Here is a 27,672-nt window from a genome sequence, read left to right as displayed (position 1 = left end):
CTGATTCATAAGGCTGTCAGGCAACATTCTGTCCTCAATAAACCACCTGTCTACATTAGGTTGTTGATGTCCATTAGAAATCCATGCTACCCAATGTAGCTGTAACTAAGTACAGTATATTGAATTTTTACAGCCTATGTACTGCAAATTTACATTCATTTAAAGTCTCTGTTTTTTATTTTTAGATGTCGGTGAAGACTTGTTGGAGATGTGCAAGAGAAATGTGAGCTTGAATAAATATCTTACTGAATCAGTAGGTAATAACCTTCTTTAGTTCTCCTTTTCTCTAATATATAAACTTTTCTCTGGTTCCTAGGGGACCTATTAACCAGTAGCAATTTTGAGATCAACATGGATAACGCATTGTCAAGGCCTGAAAAGAAAGCTAAGAAAAAAAAAAAGAATAATGGTGAAGCCATAGAGCTAAATCATCACCATTGATTGCCATATAGTATTTTTAACTGCAGGTCGAAAAAGGCAGATAATAAGACTCCAGTGCCATTGTGCCATATTCACTCGTATGTAACCCTTGTGTTGCACTGGTTGGTTGCATGCACAATTAAGTCATTTTGCAGACTTTAATCTACTGCACCCAGCAAGGATTACATGGGTGAAAGAATACATATGGCAGCACACATTCTTCTGGAAAATACCCAGGGACAGCTAATTTTTAAAGAGAAGGAGAGCTGGACAGGGACAGAATGTAAGCAATTTTAGTTACTAGGAGGTGCGTAACATTGCTAACATGTGGTGCTTTGGGGTTTCCTTATCTTTAATGTAAAAGTAAATATCCCCTGTAATGCACCGTGCATGCTCTTTACCTTTATTGGAATACTACACTTACCCAACCAACTTAATCCAGCTACAGTAGGCTTAAGTTGCAAACATGCACATCAAATTCTCTCAGGTATTAAGGTGTGTCTGCCTTACTTCTAGTACATGCCTCTTTCTTACAGGACAAGCATGTCTCTATGTTAGGAGGAAAGGTTGCTAACCTTCCAAACCTCATCTAGGTTATGCTGCTAGGGCATTTGTAATGGAAGTGAACCCTGATGAAATCCCAGACTATGACATACTTGCTTGCTTACATAGTGATAAAGTGTGTGGTACATAGTTATGTGGTACTCCAGTGTATTGTGGGGAAGGAAATCTTTAATTTTAAGTTAAGGGATCCACCTCTAGACAAAGAAGTATCTAGTCATGTGTTGCACTGGATCTGTGCATTATACATGTCACGCAGTGGTACAGATCTCTGCCCATTAGTAGCTAATTAGGAATCAAATTCCTAAAGAAAATGATAGAACTAACTATCAGCTGTACACTGAGGATGTGTACAGTAAGGGATTTTCTTTAGCCCTACGAAATGTTCCTTAGGAAATAACACAGTTTAAAGGGTATGCTTGAAAATCTAATGACAACAAGAGACTACAGAGCGTATTTGCAGTAACTAATTTGTACATCTTATTATGTGATGTAAAGTAATTGTTAAAGATTGAAAATGGTCCTGTGTCTATGCAGAGCAATACAGATCCTATAGCTACACACAGCATGAGCTGAAATGCCTAGAAGCACAGGTTTCTAGGGACAATGGTCATATGATAAAACATAAATGTTCATATAAATGTTCAATAAATGTTTATAAAATTCATAAATAAAATGTGGCCTTTTAAATAAGAGTGTAGATAAAGGATGTAAGGAGAAAAATTATCAAATGTAATTTAAAAATGTGTCAAAGAATTTAATACAGGTATTATAAATCAAAGCTGTCAAACGATAAGGCTTTATGTTAAATGACTCCACTAGGCTGTAGCGGACAGGTTATTTCTAGCAATTTTGCTTATATAGGCTATTTCCATTCAAATGCTTGCCTCTTCTTCATAAAAAAAGTAAAACCTGATATGAATCAACTAATGAAAATAATAATATATTTCATTTTAGCCTTGCTATTGTGAATAGGCAAGATATTTCAACTGTCTCTACGCTCACATTCTCCAGCAAAAAAATTTTCTTTTTTTTCTGTAGTGGCTTTTGTTCAGAAATTCAAATATTTGGCTGGCACCCTGTCACCAATGTCAAGTTATTAATTGTGATTGTTTTTATTTAAACAATAACAAGAATAACTACAAAAATGTGATTTTTTTTTTAATGGTTGTTTACAAATGTGAGCACAGTAACTGGAAACTGATGCTGATGTTGCCCTTATTGATGCCATCCATTATAGGTACTTGAGGCCGAACACATATCTTGCAGTATAGTGGGGCTAAGTGCCATTGTGTCTGCGCTGCCTCTTCAGCTAAACTGTGAGCAAGTGCACCTATTGACACTAAAGTACCTGGAGCCACTGCCATCCTGAATGTGGCGGTAATTCCATGGTTCTCACAGCAGCAGACATCGGCAAAAAAAAAAAACCAAAACACATGCTAATGCCATGAAAAGCCACACACCAGAATTGATGCAATTCTAAAGCCAAATCAGAAAAAGTGGTGTTTTATTTGGTGTACAACATTATCAATAATGTATATTAAAAATAGGAGAAAAATACATGTAATTGACTAGAACCTTGGTTCCTTAACTTGATCTTGATATGCATGAGGGATATTTTTCTTAAACCTGACATGATGAAATATGACTTTTTAATTTTTTTTTTTACATAGGAAGTAAAGTGATAGTAAAGCAATTGGATTGGTTTAAGGACAATTTTTCTGAAGGTAATAAACTGAGACTTTCTTCTCAGCAACTTCAAATAAAATGTTTTGTTTTTTTCATTACTTAATTGACTTGATGATTCTTTAAAAGTATTTTTGCAATTTCAATCTATGTACATATAAATGAATTTATGTTTGGCTTTAAAATTGGTTCCTCCAAATATCCCATATTGTATCCTACAGCAAAAACAGTACTAAAGTATTGGTAATAGTAATGGTAGTAGTCATTTTGCATTTTGTAAGGAAGAAACGTATGTATTCTTGTACTGTGTGGTTATCACATTCCAGGAGCCTCACCAAATGTTAGACCACAAAGGGTGGGGGTGCTGAAGCTTCCTCATATCTTTTATAGTAATTATCCATTGAAAACCCTGAGCTGTTGTGTGTTGCAAAACTATGAAACAGTCCGGCTCCTGAAGACCATGCTGCCCTCCTCCACACTAGACTCTGTAATTCACACCTTTTCTGGACTACACTAACACTATATAACACTGTACATAGCACATTTCTTTTACTTAATATACTGTAGCTACAAGTGTGTATGTTTACACTCATATTTATTAAACATTTTTGCACAAACTTGCATATTGCACATTTATTGTATTGCACAACTGAAAGGAAAAACAAAACACAATGTTTACAGTGCTGCTTACCCCTCTTCAATATTTGTAATATTGCACTATTCTTGTATTGCACTGTTTATTATTTAGCTATTTCACCATTGCACTGATCTTGTGTTGCACAGTTTTTGTGTTGAATTATTTTCCACTGTGTATACCATTTCACATTATACTGTATATTATATTATATACCTGTATTCATTATACTGTATACTCTTTATTTTGTTTTTATTTTATTATTACAGTTAAGTATATATCTTGTGTATTGCACCTTTTTGATCCAGGAGGACAATATTCATTCCACTGTGTACTTGTAAGCAGCTGAATATTTATTCATATCTGCAGCAATAGGGCAGGGACTGATGTGAAATATGCTGGCATAAAGCATGATAATTATAGTGAAATCACATTGTATTTCCTTTTTTTTAGATTTAGAATCTCCATAAAGCATGATAATTATAGTGAAATCACATTGTATTTCCTTTTTTTTAGATTTAGAATCTCCATACAGTTGGACAGAGAATGATATAGCTGACCTTTATGATCATATGACCGTCATCATTGCTGCTGATGGTAAAATTTTCTTCATAAAGCCTTATTTATGTTCCTGTTGTTTAAAGTACAGGTATGGGATCCGTTATCCGGAAACCCACTATCCAGAAAGCTCCGAATTACGGAAAGCCCATCTCCCATAGACTCCATTATAATTTAATAATTTAGATTTTTTAAATTGATTTCCTGTTTCTCTGTAATAATAAAACAGTACCTTGTATTTGATCCCAACAAACATATAATTAATCCTTATTGGATGCAAAACAATCCTATTGGGTTTATTAATGTTTTACTGATTTTTTAGTAGACTTATGGTATGGAGATCCAAAATATGGAAAGACCCCTTATCTGGAATACCCTTGGTCCCGCGCATTCTGGATAACTGGTCCTAAACCTGTAGTTTTTTTGCTATAGATCAATGTAAATGCAGTCCATGAATCATATAATGTATTTACCGAATATCGAAACCCTAGGGACTGTATACAGTAGCTGTGATTTCATAGTACATTACATTTGTCTAATAAGATGGGCCCAGTTTTCACCCTACAGAAGTCCAGAAAAAAAATATCCTAAAAGCACATAGGAAAATGTTTTTTTTTCTGCTGCTGTATTTTACAAGGTTTTTCACTGGATTATCTGCAGTCAATTAGATATTTATTGATATATACAGTATCTATTGGGAAGGTATGAAACTCCTCTCTGGAGACGGACAATTCTTGTCATGGCAGGTTTACATAGGCCCCTATTACTATTAAAATCTGATCCTTGACTTAGATGCCAGTTGATGTGATCAGCCAAATATATCCCACTTGCTTACCTCACCAAGCAAATATAGCTTTCAATAAAATTGGGTTTCCATCACGGTACAACAGGCTAATATTGATTAGTGTTTCGCACACAGGTATAGATGCACACATACCAGATGTTATTTGTACATCTTTAATAATCAGTACTGGTTAAAGTCCATACACGTGCAGTAGAAATCATTGCAATAAATCAATAACAACCTGGGGCATACGTAAACATCGATCAGTTTAAGATTTTCCTGGTTGCAAGCAGACTTTTTTTGAGTGTGAAATCTTGTAAGAATTGTGGCAGATGGATTTGATCTTTGCATTGGGACAGAAAGCAGACTCACTGGTATCTGGCATGATGAGCATGTTAATCATAGACCTCATTATCAGCTTTATTATTGCTTTATTTTCTTTTTTATTATGACTTGTGGTTTTCTTGGGAAGTGTTAATTAGCCTTTCCTGAATATATAATATCTGGGACAACCAAAAACATGGCTGCAGGACAGTTATCCGTCACAGCCTGGTCCAATCACAAGAGGAATTTTTCTTTTGACCTTGTGACCTCTCTGAAAGAGGATTTGGGGCCAAAAATATATGAAAGTGAGACAGATCTTTTCCAGGAAGAAGAGAAGTATAGAAAGTATGGACTCTGCACAGTATTACTGAGATCTGGCATAAGATTTCTTGCTCTCTTCTGGGAGTGTTGCTGCTGATCTGTACACATAGGGAGCTAGGGGTTCTACCTGTAGAACATTCACCCATATAGGAAACCCCGTAGTCAGTGCACATGGGCATTAGTTAACCCTCCCTATTCAGACATCAAAGTGAATGGGACAGGATAGTTATACCTGTAGGATAGTTAGGACTTCAGCCCTGTGGTGTGTTGCAAGGGTGTACACTGGATCTTGGTTTGGGATTACCCATCAGCCTCTGTGACACCTGCAGTGGATCTCCTCAGGTTACCAAGAAGACTTTCTTCTTCCAGCATTTCAAGCTCAGTGTGGACTACAGCTACCAGACTGCGTCCCTGCATCCTCTCTGCCTCACAGAATGTATTCTCCTCTCAATGTCACTGTGAGTTGATAAGATCTTTGCATTTCCACACCCCCAAGGTGCTACAATCTGGTGCTGCAACACATAAATCTGCTCCCGCTACCTTTATACAAGTAGTTAACCTGTGCAGACCCATAGGGGGAGATTTACTAAGGCAGGAACACTTCAAATGCGTCCGAATGCGTTTTTTTCGTAATGATCGGTATTTGTGCGACTATTTCGTCGCCGTCACGACTTTTTTGTATGTTTATTTTTGTTGCCGTCGCGAAAAAATCGCATTGTTGTGCCGAGTACGAAAGTTTCGGATTCATTCAAGCTTCAGTATCGTGACTTTTCTTGGGCCAGATTGGAGCTGCAGAGTGCCATTTATTCCTCTGTGAGGCTTCCAAAATCATGCAAAGTCGGAAAGGTTTTTTCCGCCGTTAACGATCGTTCAATACGATAAAGTCGCAACGGCGACGAAATAGCCGCGCAAAATACGAAGTCGCGAAATTTTTGTTTCCAATCCGAATTTTTGCTATTCGGGATTCGTATTCGTGCTTTGGTAAATCTGCCCCATAGTGTTCTATCTCAGCATTCTTAAAGTGACAGTGGACATTTTTTATGCTAGGGGGATCCGTTATTATATTGGCAGTTCTTCTAAGTGTTGTGCTGAAACGGTTATTTCTTCTTAAATTGCTTAAATATATATTGGTATAGGATCCCTTATCCGGAAACCCGTTATCCAGAAAGCTCCAAATTACGGAATGCCCGTTTCCCATAGACTCCATTTTAATCAAATCATTCAGAATTTTAAAACTGATTTCCCTTTTCTCTGTAGAAATAAAACAGTACCTTGTAATTGATCCCAACTAAGATATAAATATTCCTTATTGGATGCAAAACAATCCTATTGGGTTTAATTAATGTTTTATTTTTTTTTAGTAGACTTAAGGGGTTTTTCTGTAATTTGGAACATACCTTATCTGGAATACCCTTGGTCCCAAGCATTCTGGATAATGGGTCCTATACCTGTAATATATTACAAGTTACTACCAATACATATTGAGTGGTTTATTGTATATTGAATTTGGTATAGTAATCACTGATGCTGCAATTCCCGGGGAGTTGTATGCCCACTACCACATGGTTTACCCTTGGGTGGAGGCACCTAACAAGCAGATAGTTTATATTATGGTAAGTGACCTATTAACCCTTTCCCTGCCAACAACGTAGGTACTACGTTGTTTTAAAAAAAAAGCAGTGCCAACAATGTAGTACCTACGTTATTGGTACCTAAGTGATGTGCCAGCGATGCGATTGTCACAGGACCATCCTACAAGCAGCAGACGCAATTGCACTGCTTCCTCCTTACCCCCCCAGCGCCACCTACCTCCTCCCAAAGACTGCAGCATGGAGGACCAGGCAAGTGATCTGATCTGCAGGAAAGGTAAGTGCAATTTTATTTTCATTTATACACACTTCTACACACACTTACATACATTTACACACACATACAATTTAGCACAGGTTTGTTTTTTTTCCACTTTGCACACTTATATACACTCATATACACACTGTCACACAACTTTTACATGTGCACATGTACACAAACTCACAAAAACTTTTTTCAATTTTTTTTCCCCTAAAAACTGTTTATTTTGACAGCGTGATTATTGGATCAGATATTCTGACCGTTAATTATGCTGTCATGTGACTTATTTTGTTGTTTCATTGATTTGCACAATTTTTGTGGTTTTATTGCATTTTTATCCCTATATTAGTGTTCCTGATCTGATTTTAGCATAGCTTTGCCATGTGTAACTTTGGTGTACAAAAATAATTTTACTTATTTTGAATTCATCAGAATGTCTACTTTCCAAAAATATATGGTTTTCTGGGGGTCTCTGTATAGTTAGGGGGGTTCCGGCACATAATACGCTGTCAGGGGGCTCTGCATGCAAAAGCTGTGTTGGCAGGAGAGAAATCCATTTGCGCTATTTTAATTTTGGGTTCAGTACACACCACAGACTTTGGAAAATCTTTGCATATTGGGCATCAAACTGTTCAGTAGACCTTAGGTGTTCCTATTTGGGGTGATTTGCCTTTGTATGCAAAAAATTGTGTGAGATAAATGTGGCAAACTGCAACATTTTTTTGCGATTTTCTGAAATGTTATTACTAATTATTAGTAATATTACTAATTTTAGGAAAGCTTTGCAGATTGGTACTTTGGTGTAGAAAGGACTCTTTACCCATGTTGGATTTGTCAGAATGTGTACTTTCCAAAAATATAGGGTTTTTGGGGGTCACCCTACATTTCTGCAGCTTCTACCCCTCATAAAACTGCCATGTGTTTATGAATTAGGTAAAGATAAGCCATGAAATGAGTGTGCACAAGGTATATTTGGGGGGGTCTCTAAGTGCCATGTGCTTTGATAAACCTATGTACAGTGGGCATCAAACTGTTCAGTAGATCTCTGGGGTTCATATTTAGGGTGTTTTATCTTGGTACCTAATGACCTGTAGAAAATAAGATGCTGCATAGTGGAAGTTTTGAGGCAATTTTTGGAAATGCTATAAAAATCGTCAAACTTAGGAAAGCTTTGCGGCTTGGTACTTTGGAGTAGAAAGACATGGGTACCCATTTTAGATTCGGGGGAATGTGTACTTTCCAAAAATATATGACTTTCTGGGGTGAATGTACTTTTTACTAGCGTTATCCCACATAATGATGTAAATGTGTAGATTATGCAGAAGCTGAAATGACAGAAATGATAGATCATATGGGGGTATTTTCACATTGGGGCCCCTACATGCCACATACTTAGGTAAACCTATACAAATTGGGCATCAAACTGTTCACTGGACCCCTGGCGTTTAAATTCAGGGTGTTTTATCTTGGTACCTAATGATGCGTGGGAGATAAGATACTGGAAACTGGAAGCTTTGAGTGGATTTTTGGAAATGTTATCAAAATTGCCAACTTTAGGAAAGCTTTGCAGAAGCTGAAATGACAGAAATGATAGATCATATAGGGGTATGTTCACATTGGGGCCCCTACATGCCACATACTTAGTTAAACCTATACATATTGGGCATCAAACTGTTAAGTGGACCCCTGGCATTCATATTTAGGGTGTTTTATCTGGCTACTTTATGATCTATAGGAGATAAGGTACTATAGACTGGAAGCTTTGAAGTGATTTTTAAAAAATGTCACAAATTTTGATAAAAACCAATAACTTGCAAGAATTGCAACTTGGTAGTTTGGACTAGACAGACAGTTGTGCATATTCTGGATTCCCCAGAATCTGTTCTTTCTAAAAATGTATAATTTTCTGGGATAAACCTTCTGTTAGTGGAATTTTTGGCCTTAAAATCTAAAGTATGCAGCTTTCTGGATCAGGGCTTTGGAAATTTGGTTGTGTAATGCTGGGAGTTTTTGACCTATACAAGTGAGAAATCTCCACAAAACTATATATATTTGGTATTGGTGCATTCAGGAGACATGGGACTTTCCAAATCAGTTGTATTTTCATGTATAAAATAATTTTTGTTTCTGGTATGTGTGTTTATATTATGGAAAATATTTTTCTTTTTCCATTTTTTAGATATTTAGAAACCTATATCTTGTTACAGAATTGGAATTACACAAAAATTCTACCATATTTTAAAAGCTTAGGTTGTCCTGAAAAAAATTATATACTGTTTTCCTGGGTAAACTAAAAGTCCCCCCGAGGAAAGGCCACTAAAGTGCAAAATGTTCAAAAACTGTCTGGCAGTAGAAGTTCCGCTTTGTCCAAAACGCCTGGCAGTGAAAGGGTTAAAGAATCTCACCAAACTGGAATATACAGTATATACAGTGTATTAGTAAACATTGCCCTTTTACATCCTTTCCCTTAATCCATTTAGTGATGGGCTGGGTGCTCCCTCAGAGATCACATGACCAGAAATAATGCAGCTCAAACTGTAACAGGAAATAGTGTGGAAGCAAAAGGCAGAACTCTGTCCATTTATTGGCTGATGAGGCCTAGCATGTGTGTGTGCCTGGCTTATTTGCATGCACTGTCAATCCTATGATCCCAGGAGACCCTTAATTCTTAAAATTGCATTTTTTTATTTAGGAGTACCCAAAAGTATATGACAATGGGTTTTTTTTAGATGAAGCAGGTTTTTACATATGAGCTTGTTTATGCAATATATTTTTATAGAGACCTACAATGTTTAGGGGTATAGTTTCCCTTTAATGTAGTCAAGCCCCCCAAATTTCCTACTTAGTAGAGGCTTTGGATCTGTCCTGTTAGCACCCTAACGTGGCCCTGGAAATTAGTGCCAAAAAAAATTACAGTTTATTGTGACAGCACATAGTTTATTGGCAGAATGATTTTTATAAATTTCCCTATCTTATAAAAAAAATAAAAATGTGTATGTTCTCTCTGTCTTAAAGTTATCTATAAGACAGTTAAGTAAAATATGTTGGCATATTGCTAAACCCCAACATACAGTTCTTTGACTTTGGCTTATTCTTCCGCTTTTCCTTCTTATTCTTAGCTCCCCCCCATTTTTTAGACGCTACTCCTCCTACAGTTTTAGGGGTACAACACCCAAACTTTCCACACTTCTTCGCCCTATAGCGGAGCAGGTTGCTTGTGCTTTTCTAAGCAATCCCTCCCCCATCTTTTTGTGGCGCCCCTCTGAACCCCCCAATTTTCCCATTGACTTTGACAGGGAAGATTTTCAAAATGCTGCCACACTAACAGCTTTGAAGCTGCATCCCCCCAACTTGAAAAACATAATAATGGGGGCACCTTGAATGAAACAGCAACATTTGTTGGATGACCCCAAAGTGGGAGGGTCCAACAACAGCCAATCAAATTTCACTCATTGACTTTTATGGGGAAATTGAAACTGCTGCCAATCTTACAGCTTTGAGGCTACACCCCCCAAACTTGAATCACATACTCATGGAGTCAGCCTGAAAAATATAATATATAATATAATATAAAAATATGATGATTGTTGGATGCCCAAAAGTGGGAGGAGCTGTGAACAGCCAATCAAATTTTACCTATTGACTTGCTGCCATTATCACAGTAATAACACCAGGGTCCCCAAACTTTGCAGGGTTAGGCACCAGGTAACTGCGGTTTAAGGTTAGAAAAAGTGGGTGGAGCCACCAACAGCCAATCAGATTTTACCTATTGACTTTTATTGGTTTGATGCCAAAGTTCCCAGACAGTCAGTCACTGGTATTCAAGTTGTTGTTTTCTTTTGTTTTTTTAAGTGAGCGGGGCCACTAACAGCCAATAAGATTTTACCTATTGACTTTCAATGGGGAAATTCAACCTGCTGCCATTCTCACAATATTAACCCCAGGGTCCCCAAACTTTTCACAGTTGGTCACTAGCGGACTACAGGTTTAGTTTGGGAAAAGTGGGCGGAGCCACCAACAGCCAATCAGATTCCACCTATTGAATTTTATTGGTTTGATGCCAGGGTTTCCAAACTTTGGGTGACTTCGTAGTCAAGGTCAGAAAATGTGGACGGGGCTGCCAAAAGCCAATCACATTTCTTTCATTGTTTTCAGTGGGGAAATTTTAACTGCAGCCATTCTCACATGTTTAATGTCAGGGTCCCCAAACTTTGCACAGTTTGTCACTGGGTGACTATGTTCCAAGTTTAGAAAAGTGGGCGGGGCTAACAACAGCCAGATCAGATTTCACCTATAGACTTCATATGTTTAAATTTAAACTGCTGCTATTCTTTAAATATTAATACTAAAGGTCCCCAAACTTTGCAAAGCTAGTCACCAGGTAACTGTGGTTTAAATTTAAACTGCTGCTGTTCTTTAACTATTAATCCTAGGGTCCCTAAACTTTGCAGAGTTACTGGGTAACTCCAGTTCCAGGTTAGAAAAAGGGGGTGGAGCCACCAGCCTCCCATTAGATGTCACTCATTGACTTTCAGTGGGGAAATTTAAATTGCTGCAATTTAGACACTTATTAAAACCAGGGTCCCCAAACTTTGCACAGTAGTTTTTACTATAAAACTGTTGGTCAAGGTTAGAAAAAGTGGGCGGAGCCAACAAGAGATCAGATTTCATTCAGTGACTTCACGTTTTTCAACCCAACATGAAGTTTGTTTTCAAACTTCCCTTTCTAGTTAGTTCTTATTAGTTAAAATATAGCACAATGTGCCCAATTAAAAAGAGGGAAGAAAATTCATTGGGCTTTATGTTTTATAAGCTTTGCTATGGCATAATATTGGAGAGCACTGAAAAGCCTAATGAAAGTGCAGAGGGACTGTGGAGCTAAAGTGCCTGCAAAATTCCCTCCACGCACGAAAGGGTTAACTTACCCGATCCCTTCCAGCACACAGCAGCCTATAGTAAGGGGGCCCCTGTGCCTCCTCACTCATGCATCCTCTTTCGCCCGGCGTCTCCCATGCAGCACTCCGCCTTTTCTGCTTCTGCGTCCGGAGCGGCATCCCCCTCCCTCCCTCCCTCCTTGGTCTATCCTGGACTCTTCTCTGCAATACCTGGAAACTTAGAAACAAATTTGAAAGAAATGTGCATAGGAACATTTGCCTTGTGACATTTATGTTCAGACCGCTTCACAAGCATGTCTTAAATTTAAGTACTGTTTATCTATACTTATTGTTAAAAGTGGTCCCAGCAAATGGTGGGTGATAGTCCTTGGCCATTTAATTTCCAGCGTTATTTGATGTATTTCACATGCCCACTCAGTTCACAGTGGCTGGCATTCAGTTAGGAAACTATAAATTTCGTTCAGATGTTTTTGGTACAGGTGAAACAGATGGCATCAAAGAGATGAGGTATTTTTCTAATAAAGCTGTGGCCGACCTTCACCCACATAACTGTGTCCCTGTGTTCTTTCTATCAGATTGTTACATTGGTTTAAGGTTATGAAGGGAGGGAATAAGTCTCCACAGTCTCAATCTTTAAAGTCATGTCTAACGTATAGCTGTAAGATAGGTTAGTAAACATTTCTTGCTTATTTTTTTCCTGATGGAGGGCATGAGAAGCTCCCTGTAACCTTGAGAGGAGCTGGATTCTCATTGTAGGTTTTAAGTGAGCAATAAATGAGAGTTGGTTACTAATAGTGTCTCCTGTACACTACTGTGTGCATCCTGGCAAGCAATAATTGAATCTTTGTTTCATCCCACTAATTGCTATTCGCAAACAGGTTCTTTTTTTTTTATTTAGAATTGTATTTTTTTTAAACATTTAAAAAGAGAATCAGTTAGAACAAACACTTTATAATAATTTATAGCTTAAAGGTACCTCAGAACGTCATGCTTCATGCTCTACTAAGGTGTTTTGTGCCATTGGGCGCTTCATCAGATAGGTGCCTGTTGTTTGTAATAATATTGTGTTCTATAGACCTGCACCCCCAAATAACCAAGAAATTGCTGGAGACTATTAAAAGCTAACAGTATTGTTTGTTGTGGGTTATAAAGTTTATCTCAACTTTGTCTGCATTTATGTATAACCCTGTGTAATTACTAATTACAAGCTATTAAAGCAGCTTTATGACTCCAGGAGTTCTGTGTACTAAACTCATGTTTACCTATTAGCCTTTATGAGTTGGCATAACTTTCAAAATAGACCACATAAATTGATAAAGAGTTTAGCAGTTATATGCGGTGGCGTAACTATATATACAGCAGACCCCACCCGGGTAGCAAGGGGGCCCAGACCATGAGGTCTGCTGTAGCATAGTCCCACTTCCCAGCCTCTCTCCATGGAAGAAAGGACTGGTCTACAGGGGGACCAGCATGACTAAATTACTCCACTGGTTATTTAGCTCTTGCTAACCCTGCTGGAGTCAATTGGTAAATGAAGAAACCAATCTGAAAATTTGATGCTGAACACGTGCACATGTGTATGCAAGTTTGAGTCAGGGCTAAAACAAACATTGCATTAATCTATGTGAATAATATTTAGGGTAGTGGACAGTACCTCCCTCAACAAGGAGCTACACCAAGTTGTTTTGAGTGGGTCCCTTAGCTGGGTTTTTGAGTAGCTGGAGTATACACTTTAAAATGACTTAAATGATGAGATAATAAAGATGAATAATTGTTGGTGATGTATAAGAGGACAAAAATCTCATCAGAAATATCACTGTATGAATGGACCAGTTAGAACAATGTCATTAGCTCTTTTGCTGTTTTCATAACTCCACGTTTTTGCTTGAAGATATTGCTCTTGAGAGGGATTAAACCTTAACACTTTTAATTAGTAGTTTTGTCTTGTGGCTGTCAGTAGAAACCAACAGTACTTTAGAAACTAAATGCTTACTTAATAAAATTTGCTCTACTATGTAATTAGTAAATATATTTGCAGACCACACAGAGCACAATTTGTTGATAATCAAGGTCGTAGCTTAAAATGTCTGTGCATCGCAGCTAATATGCCACAGTAGGCAGCAGAAAACACAACTAGAGAGGACACGCTACATTGCAGGATTAAAGTAGCCCTTATATTGTTCCATTATCTTGTATCCAGTGAATAGTTGTTTATTTTACACCAATACCCCAGCTTGGCTTAATCTTACCCATTATAGCTGACCAAGGGGCCTATTTATAAAAAATACTAAAAATATGGAAAAAATACAGCACCTATGTGCTATAGCACACTGTGTATATACTGTGTAGTGCGGTGAATAAAATGGGGGCAAACAATTGGTGTTATTTCTCAGCTTAATTATTTTATGTTGGCATACATTCTCAATTAAAAGTCCTCATGACATAGCACTTGAAGATTTTAGCCTTAAAGGTTTATATTCATGAATTAACAATAACCTCATTGCGTGTGTGTGCCATATGTGCAGAGCTCGTCATACATACATATTTCATGTGGCATTTCTGTCTGGGGAAAAGCTTTCATTTTACTGAAAGATGTTTCCCAGCATGCATTTTTTTCTGTGAAAATTCTACGATATTTCCTAGCATGTTGTCCTGGAGAATTTTTCCTATAAAATTTTTTATACTTTTTTTCAGATTTCTTGCATGATTCCCTGAAAGAATCTCAGAGGGAGGAAATAGGTTCAAACAAAATGGCTCCTGTGAAATTGCATCACAAAAATGAGTTGTGGGAAATATAACAGATTTAGGCTGCTGGGGTTCTCTGCAGCACATATTTCTGGTGTAGAATATATTTTGGTCTTTTCTAAATAAGTTAAATATACCAGTGCCAAAGACTATGTCACACTACTTTTAAGGTCCCCATAAACGGGCCGATTCAAGCTGCCGATAACGGTCCCTTAGCCTGATTTGGCAGCTAATCGGCCCGAATTATCGAATTAGCCTGGATTCTCCCGATATCGCCCAACCGTAGGTGGGGATATCAGGAGAAGATCGGCTCGCTTGGCGACATCGCCAAGCGAGCGGATCTTAAGGTGTATGGGCACCTTTAGAAACATAAATAAATACATGGTAAAAAATAAGTAAAATGACTAAATGGTATTGCTTATATGCCAGAAGGGTTGATATGCGCATGTCAAACATAGTGGACACCAAGCGCTCCAGACTCCGGGGTCTCTCATAAAATCAAATCTTTATTGTTGCATTAAAAGAAGGAACGCCTTGAATTTGCAACCTTTTCAGAACAGATGCAGCTTTATTATCAGATATCTGTAAAGAGTCTGGTGATGAGAATTTAGAATTGCCTGTGACCCTAAGCACCATGTTCACCTTTTTGATAGCAGCGTTTGCTTAGCCAACCTAATCACAACCAATGACAGATAGAAACAGTGTTGGCTTTATTTCAGCAATTTTTCATTTCAATATGCCCCATCATAAATCACTGAATCACTGAATAGTAGCATTTGAGAATGCATTTGTTTTTATGTAATGGCATAGATGCAATATACAGTATAATGTTTGCACTCTCATTTAGATCTTGACAATAACTACCTATATGCTGTGATTTTCCTCTCTTTGTACAAAGTCTAGACATTACTGTAAGAGCTATTAAATATGCTTGTAAAAATAGCCTAGCTTTATTTTAAATCTAAACAAATATGTCGCCTCATACCCATAATAGCTGAGGGCCATCACAAAACCTTCAACCTAAGCCTGTTCAATTTTCAGCAAACTACAAACCCCAGCATGCATTTGGTGACAGATGGAGTAGTTAACAGGAGACTATAAGGACTACAATTGTAGAAAGAATGTGTATTTCTATAATGTATAGACAAATTAGGTAACCTTTACTTTCAGACTGTCCACCTTTGTGTTTCCTCACCATGCCAAACTGCAACATCCTCAACCATGAGCACACTCCCTTTACAGCCAAACCTCACTTTGGTGATGGGTTTTAAAGGAGACCACCCAAATGTTAGACACCCCCGACTGATTGCAGTTGCTTTACTGTTACCCCATTGTAGCTTTCCTTTTCTTTTAACTAGATCTCCTTTCCTGTATTTTATACCAAAATATTATCCATGTTTTCCTAAAAACTTTATTTTTAATAAAATGAAAATGCTATCCACATGCACATCATGCCTAGTGCCCTTCTGTACATTGAATTGTACAGTGAATTACAATTAATTTGCACTTTCTGTAGCACAAATCACTTACTGTACAGGATGTGCGTCTGACCTTGAGATGTAAATGCTGTCCCGTAATGAACATATAAATGCGTTACTGTTAAAACCATGTCATTACTATAACAAAGTACCATATTTCAGCTTAAAGCTGACTCCTGTGGTTATATCCTTTGAGTACTTAAAGTCAAAATGACTAGCATTGTCATAAAGTTATTTTTATTACATTTACAGTTTATATCTGTTAATCCAGCAATTACAAATGAAGTATTTATTGACAGAAAATGAAAAAAAAAAAATCATTATATAGTCATGTAGAGAGCCAAGAATGGCATTTAATATTCATTTATCAAACCATATTATTCTACACATATTATCTGTTTTCTGCCATGAAATCATGTGCCTTTTAGCCCAATTTAACTTAAATGGCTGTCCCCACACCAACACTTGCGGAGTAGGTGACAGTAATGGTGAGCAACTTGATTTTTTCAGAAACATTACACAATTTTAAACTGATTATATTTATGTCTTTGCCAGTATATGGCTGTATTGTCATGCTGATCATATATTAAAAAGCAGTCATTTTTGTACCATAACTATCAAGCTGTACGAGCTTGGAGTCACAGTGAACTGCAAATCTGCCGCATACACAGCCAGATGTGATGCTTCGCGTCGCGTCCTAGCCTTCTGCCAAAAACAGAAGTCAATTGTTGCTGCTGTATGGAGGATTTTTTAGCTACTTTTTAATAGTTCTCCATCTTCGGCTAAATTCCTGCAGTTTAGGTTGCAAGAGAGGGGGCATGTGGGCAGTGTTACTTCAGTGTTAGTTCTCCTGTGTAATTAATTTCTGTAAGAGCTGCACTAACTAACTCTAAAGTAATGCTGTCCACACACCCCTCTCTTGCAACAAACTAAAAAATATTGTATACAGGGGCAACAATTGACTTCCAATTTTGGAAGGAGTCAGGCTAGGAGATTATGTGGAGCATGACATGTTGGATTGTACAGAGCTAATATTGCCCTACCAGCTTATTTGAAGACCGGAAGAGCAGAGTTTCTAGGACTGTATTTTTTAATAAAGCATTGAAAATAATAAGCTTTGTGCAGGATAGAGCAATTATTGGAGCACGGTAGAATAGATTTTTTACTTTAACAAATTTAGTGTTACAGTTTCTTTAAAGAATTCTTGGAGCTACAGCTGAAAACTACAAACTAGAGCTTCAGATTATATATATGTATATAGCTCTGCTCACACTTCTTTTTCCCTTTGCCAGTTATTTATGATGATGACATAACAGATGCACTGTTCAAGACACTTTATCGAATTTCGCACAGTTCAAGAAATCCATGCACTATATATATATCAACAGAAAAAAGGTAATTTATATGCATGTATTATGGAAGTTATTATGAAGCATGTACTGTATTGTTAGATTATTATAATATATGATAATCAAGTGAAACTTTACATTCATTTTTTAGTTACTTAACATGTATCATCTGTTCAAATGTGCTAGTAGCAATATTATAATTAATATTTTTAAACACAAGGTGTTTAGAACCAATTTCATAATCATTTATTGTGTGCAGGACACACAGATTCCAGTGTACCACAATTGTTTATTTTTTTGTAACTTATTTTTATTTTATCATAAAAGAAACAAACAGCAAAGTTGAGATGATATAAAACAGCATATACAGTTATCTATTGTTTGCAGTGATATAGTCCGACTCACTTTGGAGTCCACCACAGGAGGCATCATCGAACATGCGTTACACTGTACACAAGGGGTGAAAAAAAAACAAGGGAAGAAGGGAGACCATGGAGTGGATGGGGGAAAGGCAGATGGGAAAAACCAGAGAAAAGAAATAGACTGCATTAACTTGGGTTTGAGAAAAGTTCCCAAAAAGACCATATTTTAAGAAATTGTGGTATTTTATTTTGTATATTGGCCAGACTGTATTCAAACTGTATGATACCAATGACCCTTTGTTTCAATTCCAAAGCAGAGGGCATGGCATGTGACTTCCACTTAGCTGCAATAGAGATATGAGCAGCAGAAAGTACCTGGTTTACTAGTTTCTGTGTGGACTTTTTTGGAGTGTTTCCCAGGAGAGTAAGAATATCTTTGTCCAGAATTTGATATGTTATCTGCCGTCTAAGGGTCAAAATCTTGTCAGTGCACCACAATTATAGCCTAGAACTAACCTCTGCTATGTTAAAGTAAGGATTCTTAACAACCTGGTGATATATTTAACAAGAAATAAAATTTAATTCAACGATAAAAAAAAGAAATGTAATTAAATTGTTGGCACCATGGGACTTAGTAATGGCCACTCTGTAAGTGGTCCCTCTTTGACCAATAACTAATCTCTGTATAAATGAACAACTGGAGCGACTGGAAGTGCAAAAGGATTCACACAAATAGTAGTTAGAAATATTACTCTGCATGCCTACATAGATTGATGAGTTAACATTCTGTTTAAAAGCTTTATAAAGCTGCACATACTATTTGCTCAGATTAGTGTAAACTGCTGAACTACATGCTTTGACAAAGACATATAAAATACGAGCCATGGAATCAAAGATAACCTGTTATGGATTTCCTTATTATATCCATACACATTGTACCCTAAACCTATATATGTATATGTAATATATAATGGGCCAGAAGCAATTCAATGAGAAAAAACTGCAGCTGAATTGGGAGAAAAGTTTTTTCTCCCCAAATGTAATCAATAAAAATAAAGTTCTCATTCATATGAATTAGGCCCAATATGTGTAACTCTAAGGGGCAAGTTTATCAAAATGTGAGATTAGATCTCACTACAGAAAACTTCACCCACTTTCTATTCATTCCTATGGGATTTTTAGAAGAGTATTTATAATGGAAGAAAGTTAGAACTCACCATTTGATAAATACACACAAAACCCATAGGAATGAATAGAACATGGCTGAGTTTTTATGTATTAAGTTAAAAACTCTCATTTCAATATATATGCCCCTCAGTTATAAGAAGTTATTAATCTTGCACCATGCTAGATGCACACCCTCCTGCATTATTCAAATGCAAGTCTGAGTGATGTTGAGTACCCGATTGTGAGGTTTGACATAATACCCTATATTCTCATATTCATATAATCATATATTCATATATGCATGTATTTTGATACTTTGATACACTTTGATGCTTAGCATATCATACTCCATTTTAGAAATGTATCTCTATTTTGTAACAGCAAACAGCAAGGCTTGAACATCCCATAATAGTTGTTTTTCACAAATAGTGCCCTTGCACAGTTTGCACCTTACGAAATATAAGCCTTCAAAAACAATTTTACCTTATCTATGTACTAACGCCTCTTCTACTCATCGTGTCCTATGTAAAATTTATGTCCCGCATTAGCCGTCCTACTCTATTTTTTATAATGATTCCTTTGTATCTGCACGTACACAAAGGGTATAAAAGCTATGATCACGTAAGAATAAACTGAACAAGTTTGAACTTCCATTATGGTTGTGTCCTTCTTGTTCCCGTATATACGTCTTTGTCCTGGCAGGAGGGCTCCCACGGATTACCACATTTAGAGTCGGCAGTCAGGAACCCTAACACCCTTACCCCTAATATATGCACTGATTCTATTAAATCAGATAAAATTGATAGATGAAGAGCTATTGTTTATTAATGACCTGAAGGTGGGCATAGAGAGCACTGTTTCTATTTTTGCTGATGACACTAAATTGGGCAAAACTATAAGTTCCATGCAGGATGCTGCCGCTTTGCAGAGCAACAACACTTGAAAAACCACAACATTGGAAAACTGGGCAGCAAACTGGAAAATGAGGTTCAATGTTGACAAGTGCAAAGTTATGCACTTTGGTAGAAATAATATAAATGCAAACTTTCTACTGAATGGTAGTGTGTTGGGGGTATCCTTAATGGAGAAGGATCTGGGGGTTTTTGTAGATAACAAGTTGTCTAATTCCAGACAGTGTCCTTCTGTGGCTACTAAAGCAAATAAAGTGCTGTCTTGTATAAAAAATGGCATTGACTCAAGGGATGAAAACATAATTTTGCCTCTTTATAGGTCCCTGGTAAGGCCTCACCTTGAGCATGCGGTGCAGTTTTGGGCTCCAGTCCTTAAGAAGGATATTAATGAGCTGGAGAGAGTGCAGAGACGTGCAACTAAACTAGTAACAGGGATGGAAGATTTAAGTTACGAGGTTAGACTGTCGAGGTTGGGGTTGTTTTCTCTGGAAAAGAGGCACTTGCAAGGGGACATGATTACTCTGTACAAGTACATTAGAGGGGATTATAGGCAGATAGGGGGTGTTCTTTTTTTCCCATAAAAACGATCAAAGCACCAGAGGCCACCCCTTTAGATTAGAGGAGCGGAGCTGAAGCAACGTAGGGGGTTTTTCACGGTGAGGGCAGTGAGGTTATGGAATCCCCTTTCTAGTGATGTTGTAATGGCAGATTCTGTTAATGCCTTTAAGAGGGGCCTGGATGGGTTCTTAAACAAGCATAGTATCCCAGGCTATTGTGATGCTAATATCTACAGTCAGTATAAATGTTTGTATATATAGTTTATGTTTGTGAGTGTATAGGTTGTATGTGCTGGGTTTACTTGGAAGGGTTGAACTTGATGGACTCTGGTCTTTTTTCAACCCTATGTAACTAACTATGTAACTATTAAAGGGGCAGAAGGGTCAAAGTGAAAACGACAACTTGTGCCTGCCATGTTAGGGATGGTGTATGAAATGGTCCATTGACATAAATATGTTGACTTCTCACTTCATTTAGTGGGTACCAGAAGAAGCATGTTTAAAGGGGAAGGAAAGGCTAAGTCACTTGGGCTGCTAAAATGTTAAGCACCCCCAAGTGACATGAATTGCTTACCTCGTACCCCGGGCTGGTGCCCCTATTAGGAGAAAACCGCACCAGCCCGGGGCACCTGGGGTGATTCGCTTCCTCCTTCCGCCTCCCTTTCCCCTGGACTCCGAGTCGGGCGCATGCGCAGTAGAGTGAGAAAGCCGACTTCTCTGTTAAAGTTCGGCTTTTCACTCTACTGCGCATGCGCGCGCAACGAAAGAGGAAGGAGGAAGCGATCGCTGCTACCCCGGGCTGGTGCTGTTCTCTCCATACAGGGGCACCAGCCCGGGGTAGAAGGTAAGCGATCTAAGTCACTTGGGGGTGCCTAACATTTTGGCACCCCCAAGTGACTTAGCCTTTCCTTCTCCTTTAAGGCAGGGATTGAGCTCAGGATTACCTTGCTTAGGGCTCATAGCACTTTACTTTGTGCTTAAGCCAGCTGTACCATCGTAGATGCAGCCATAAAAGGCACACTGTGTTTTGCACTGCACAAGGGGCAGGCACAATATTGTGTTTTTTACATTTTTTTATTTTATTAGTGATTAGTTTTCTTTTTTTGTACTGTAAAAATACATGCAAAAATATTTGTATTCATATTAAGATGTTAGACTGCTTCCACACAATTCAAGGATAATAATTGCCTTTTAGCTGATGAGCAGCTAGTCAGTTAAACAATTAAAAAAAAATCACTTTCCAAAACTATTATATGCCATTACTCTTCAACCTTGAATTACCCCATCATTTTGCATTGTGTGATAGATTGTTTAAAGATGGCTTTTAAAGAGCATTATTATTTATACGTACTGGTTACGCAGTTATTACTTATATGTACTGGTTACAAAATTATGCATGTGTAACTTTAGGTTTATATCAGATTTTTATGATGTAGCACATATACAATATTTTTGCCTCAGTTGTCTTCAGTTTCCTCACTGCACAGATGACAGAAGTATCTGTCTCCTGAAAAGTGTTTTTTTTTCTTGCATTAGGTCATTCCAAGCTTCTAGCTGTACCATTAATATTTCAGTCTCTTTGATCAGCTGAGGGACTAGATCAAAGCTTAACTTAGCCACTAAATGCAGACTGTCCATTGGATGCTATGGAATCCTAGCGAACTTTACCCTTTTTATTACATTCCCCTCTATTAGAATCTTGCAAATTCTGCAAATTTTGATTTGTATTTGCCTGCACAGGTTCTTTATAGGACATAAAAGAATTTTATAGAGCTTTTTAACTCTAATCAGGTTGTCCTAAACTAAGCTCTAATTCACAGTATCTAAAAGATGTGTTACCTCTCAAGTTAACCTGCTTGATTTGTTTGACTGAGTAATTGCATTTGTTTATAATGTGCTATATGAGTAGTTTATTGGGTCACCTTTTTCACACTTTGATAAATGGGCCCTTAAAAAGGTACAGATAATTAAAAATTGCAATGAAAAAATATATAAAAAATAAATCCTATATATTTACAAAAATTAAGTGCCACATATAAAGGACACAGGAGGAAGAATGTCATTGCCCTATAGAGGTTATAATATTATTGGTGGGTAGCTTAAAGACATAAATAGGATAGCAAAAAGTACCACCATTCATCATGGATGGGGCACTTGTCTGTAAGTACCAAGACAGAATCAGATAGCATACTAGTGCTCTGAGACGTAGGATTTAATTTTGTGTGAGAGTTCCTTATGGAGGGATTCAGTCACTGAATTCCAGCGATAAGTAGAAGGTTGTAAGGAGTCAGTATGGCTCATTTATTAATTGCAGATCAAGGTGGAAAATACAAAAACAATGCAACCCATGTTTTTGCATTTCTGCTCACTGACCCTCATTTAGCATCCTAGGCACAGGTCTTTGAATTCCAGAATGGAAAGTAACATAGATGACTTAAATAAGGAGAGATGTTACCAATCACAAGTAAAAGTAGTAGAGAGAGAATAAATATGTGGGGAAGGGACCTAAATGGCCTCTGCTTCTGTGAAGGAGTAGAAGTTGAAGTTTAATACGTAGTAGAAAATTTGATATTGCATAAAAGTGTTTTTAAATAGCTTTTTTGTCCAAGTTAAAATGTGTTGTTTAATAAAAGTTAAACAAAAGCTGCCCCAAACTTCCGCACTGTTAAAATGTCCCCTTTATCCAATTGTTAACACAATTGTTATCCATTTGCTGCTTTTGATAGATTGCAAAAAAAAAAAAAAAAAAAAAAAGAAAGCGTAAACATTTGGAGCCACAGACAATAAACATATAGATTTGTCTTACTGCAATACTCTGTATGATTTTTGGACCATGTTAATGCATTTCCCACATTCATGCATTTCCTTTTTGAAATTTTAGGTTTAATTTTACAATAAGACACATGGACATTACATGTGATGCCTACAATCATTTCCGACGCTGTTTAGAAAAATTTGAAAATATCAGTGATGGTAAACTAAAATGGACTGCAAAAAAGATCAAGCCTACATTTCCTCAGTCTTTTAATTATGAAAGAATAGAGCACTTGGTAAGTTTTTAGGCTCTACCTAAGATTACAGTGCAACGTAAAATGTCCGCAGTTACCACATTGCATTATCTATTCATGAATTTCAACATTTGTATCTTTTTCAAGAGGCAAAAGAAATATTTTTGAACTCTGCAAATTTATATATCTTTTTCTTTAGCACAATTATTAAATATATATTGTTACAGTTAACAGACTCATGTGCACAACTTGGCCTCTTAGGTTATGTAGTGCACAGTATTTGCGGGATTAGTATTGCCCCCATGTCTAAAAGAAAAACAAGAATACCAGCATGAAGCAAGCGTACACAGGAATATAATACCTTATTTAACCCTTTCACTGCAAGGGAATTACATATTCATTTGCATATTTGCAGTGGTTCTTGCTTGTATATTTTACGAGACAACCTAAGGTTTCAAAATCTGCATGCATTTTTGCATATGTTCACTTCAAAGATAGAATTCCAAGGCACACATACATGCTAGGCCCCATCAATCAATTAATGGATAGAGTTCTGCCTTTTGCTTCCACACTACTTCCTGTTACAGACATCCCTTCCCGAGGGAGCTCACAGCCCATCACTATATGGTGGATCAAGGGAAAGGATGTAAAAGGGCAATATTTACTGATATATATATTCCAGTTTGGCGATATCTCGTGGTTAAGTATTCATTCTGGGGGTATAGTTTTTTTTAACCCTATATATTTATGCAAGAATTCGGGATGGCACTAGACCCTGTTTATCAACCATAGCAAATTATGCCAAAAAAATAAAAACTTCTAATGCTGCATTTTTAAATTGCCAAGGATATATGTCCATCATTCTCTTCTCTTTCTGACTGCTACCTAAGTTTCATTACACTAGACTGTTCAGTTGATAATTACAGTGTCTTACCCAAACCTTTACAGTTTCTTGTTTGCTGTCCCCCTGAGTAATATGCCTAATCTCTTTTATTCTTCTTCAACAGGAACTGTGGGAAATTACTGCAGTATCACTCACTTGAATGAAAATGAAATATAGTCTAAAAATTAAAAACCTACAGTATTAAAAGGTGGACAGTGATTGCCAAACAAAGGAAATCTGGCTAAACTCTGTCATATTGCACTAAGCTAGAGTTAAAACCTGATTTGTTAAGTAACAGACTCAGTATCACAGAGCAACTGACCCAGTATCGCAAAACACAAAAAAGCTTTATACTTTTGATACTGAACTAAAAACAGAATGCACAACTTTATCCTTTTAGTTGCAGTGCATCTAGAGACCTGTGGACCCCAGTGCTGGGCTCTCCCCTGCCTGTCCTATTGTATGTATGTCACCAGCAATGACTTTCATAATCATAATTTCAAAATCAAACAAACTCTATGAACCCATATCCATCAATTTATGTTAAAGTATTTGTTTTATTCAGATGACTACTCAAATTGTGCCACAGATTTTCAGCTGGATTGTGAGTGGCTTTTAACTGGACGATTGCAGGACATTTATCTTTTTTTGTCCTTCAGATAGTGTTACTTTGGCCTTGTGTTTGGGCTAATTGTTCTGCTGGAAGATTATATTTCTGAAGATTCAGTTTTAGGAGTCTTAAATAGATTCTGTTACAAAATGTCTGTCTTGTCTTGCACCATCCAGTCTTCTATTCTAACTAGATGCCTGGACAGAATGTTGTTGCCACCAGACCCACCACCATACTACATGGTCCAACTCAAGACCAACTTAAAAACTTTGCATAACATTCTTCTTTTACATAGTTACTTAATTTAACACCTACAGGCCAATGTCAAAGCATACTGAAATTTACCATAAAGTATGTGACCTATCTGCAATGTGGAAAATATTTTGCAGTAAGAAGAGGTCAAGACAGGAGCTTATTGCCAAAGTTCAAAGCAGTATGTGTGGTGCAAAACTACCACTACAATCACAAAAAAGAACACATACCTACAGTAAAGTATAAGCATAGTGGCTAGGTGGTGGGCTAGGTGAAAAATACCCTTGGTTGAGAGTCCTATTGTGGTCTGGTCATTGGTCCAGGAGACCAAATCTTCAGATCAGCCAGATTTAACCCAGCATATGTAAATTAGGAATGATTACTGCTGATTGGTTTGTGCTGATGAAGAAAGTTAACCTCCATAACACTTTACAGAGTTGGAGAAGAGATGAAGTAGGATTATCTGTCATACACAAATATATTTTTGGCTCTGAATCAATATTTGTCCTGCTCTTGTTTTACTTGTGCCATTATTGATCCTGGTAGTGATCGTGGATTAGAAATGAAGGGATCAATAATAAATGGCAGGTATCAGGCTTTGTCAAAATTATCTCTCTCCAGTCTGTCCTAAAGATATTGAAGCATTCAGTAGGATCATTTTCACAGAAACTGTATTAAAACTACCCATCCATGCAGCTCAAATCCAATTCTCAGCAGTGTTTTTTTATGCAAGAGAGGTCTTCTGGTAATTTTTTTATTCTTCTTATTAATAAAAATCTGTTTTAAGTGCTGTTCTACTACCCAATATAATAATGTATTTTCTGTTCTGTTAAATACCTGATCCCTGGGCCATCTGAAGCATCTGGTTTATTCTGTATACATTCACACCCCCTGCTGGCAGCCTTGCTAACACATTTTGTTTCCATACACAGCAGGCAATAAATACCTATGTGCAACAATGGGAAGGGAAACCAAATGTTTTGGCTTCCTGCTTTGTATAATGCCAGCACTGCCAATGTTACATTTTAGTTTCCCTGTGTGAATGAAATTCAGAAAGTTCTAACTTTCTAGTTACCAGCTGGCAGGATGATAGAAACACATTTGTTTTTTGTTGTTTTTTGTTTGTTTGTTTTTTTTACCAGCAGCTGTGCTTAGATGTTTAACCCCTGTTTTTTTCAAGAAAGTTGGAAAGTGTAGTATGTCCTTACTAGAAGATCTGCAGGCTTATAAACAAGGGGGAACTGATGGCTCAAGGATACAGAACAATGTAAAAGCAATTTAAGTAAGCAAAAAATAATACAGGTTAAAAACATAGACTTTAAACTATATGCATCTGGTTTAATGTTTGCAGTGAGAGCGCACCTTGATTTAGAAAGGTATGTAGTGTGATGGTTGTATTTTGCTTTTCATTTTGTTCTTATTTATTCTTGTGTAATCTTATACTGTGTCCAGAAACAACATTTATAGATTAAATTATTGGAGGTGCTATTATTGTTGTGCAAAGCTAAACAACATTGTTATTATATTGGTACACTGATAATCACCTAAAGAGCAATAAATGTGTATCTCAACATTGCTGAAAAAATATTGCTATATAATCGTGACTTGAATTTCATGCAAACTTAAACTATACATTTAAAAGTGTATTTTGCTGTTTTTACTTCTGTTAAAATGTTTGCAGTGAAGGATCTTTGGTTTTGATGGTTTTTAATAAATGCAGTTGACTATTACTTCTCTTCAGGTTTTTTTTATTGGCCAGTGCCCCTATCACAAATAAGATTTTAGAGGTGCCTTGGAGGATGCATTACCAGACAAAGGCAGGAGGCGTGAACTGAACTTAGTATATATATTTACAGTAGGTAAATTTACAGCCATGAAGATATTATTCCTCAAAATTCAAATGTTTATTTTAAATACCTTTCCAATCTATCCTCTGTCTGTGTGTTGCCAGTAAATAAGCAGCACAGCAGAGATCAAATAGAAACCTGGAAAAGTAGAGCCCATTAATTCTTTTAGTGCTATATGCCTTAGAATATACAGCTCTGGTGTTAAAATACTGCAGCAGGCAGCAAAACTTTATCATTTATATCTGACTAAAACAAAGTTTATTTATTTTATTTCAGTCTTACTAGCCCCCCCCCCCTCCTATATATGATTACAAGGGCATAATACATATAGCATTTAATTCTCCAACATTATTATGTTGTGCTGGGGGATGAGAGGTCAATGTCATTAATAAAATGTTGGCATCTAGAGGGGAGTTACAGGCAGACAAAAATTGTGGCTAAAATGATATGTTATTGTAAGGACTTACTT

At 37.0% G+C, this 27,672-nt stretch overlaps 1 protein-coding gene across 2 annotated transcripts in view; it reads left to right on the top strand.

Annotated features, from left to right (window-relative positions):
• Positions 1–27,086, top strand: part of mettl22 (methyltransferase like 22) — a 98,341-nt gene extending 71,255 nt beyond the window's left edge. For both annotated transcript variants that reach the window (XM_031892520.1, NM_001127130.1), the window contains 6 exon segments: positions 186–257; positions 2,655–2,708; positions 3,818–3,898; positions 17,550–17,652; positions 23,485–23,653; positions 24,619–27,086. In XM_031892520.1, coding sequence (XP_031748380.1) covers positions 186–257; positions 2,655–2,708; positions 3,818–3,898; positions 17,550–17,652; positions 23,485–23,653; positions 24,619–24,654 — 515 coding nt within the window. In that variant the 3' untranslated portion in view covers positions 24,655–27,086.
• Positions 27,087–27,672: the final 586 nt, after the last annotated feature.

The sequence above is a fragment of the Xenopus tropicalis genome, chromosome 9, assembly GCF_000004195.4.
Source record: "Xenopus tropicalis strain Nigerian chromosome 9, UCB_Xtro_10.0, whole genome shotgun sequence".
Lineage (NCBI taxonomy): Eukaryota > Metazoa > Chordata > Amphibia > Anura > Pipidae > Xenopus > Xenopus tropicalis.
Note: the sequence above shows the minus strand (reverse complement) of the source record. Positions and strands in the feature narration are given on the sequence as shown.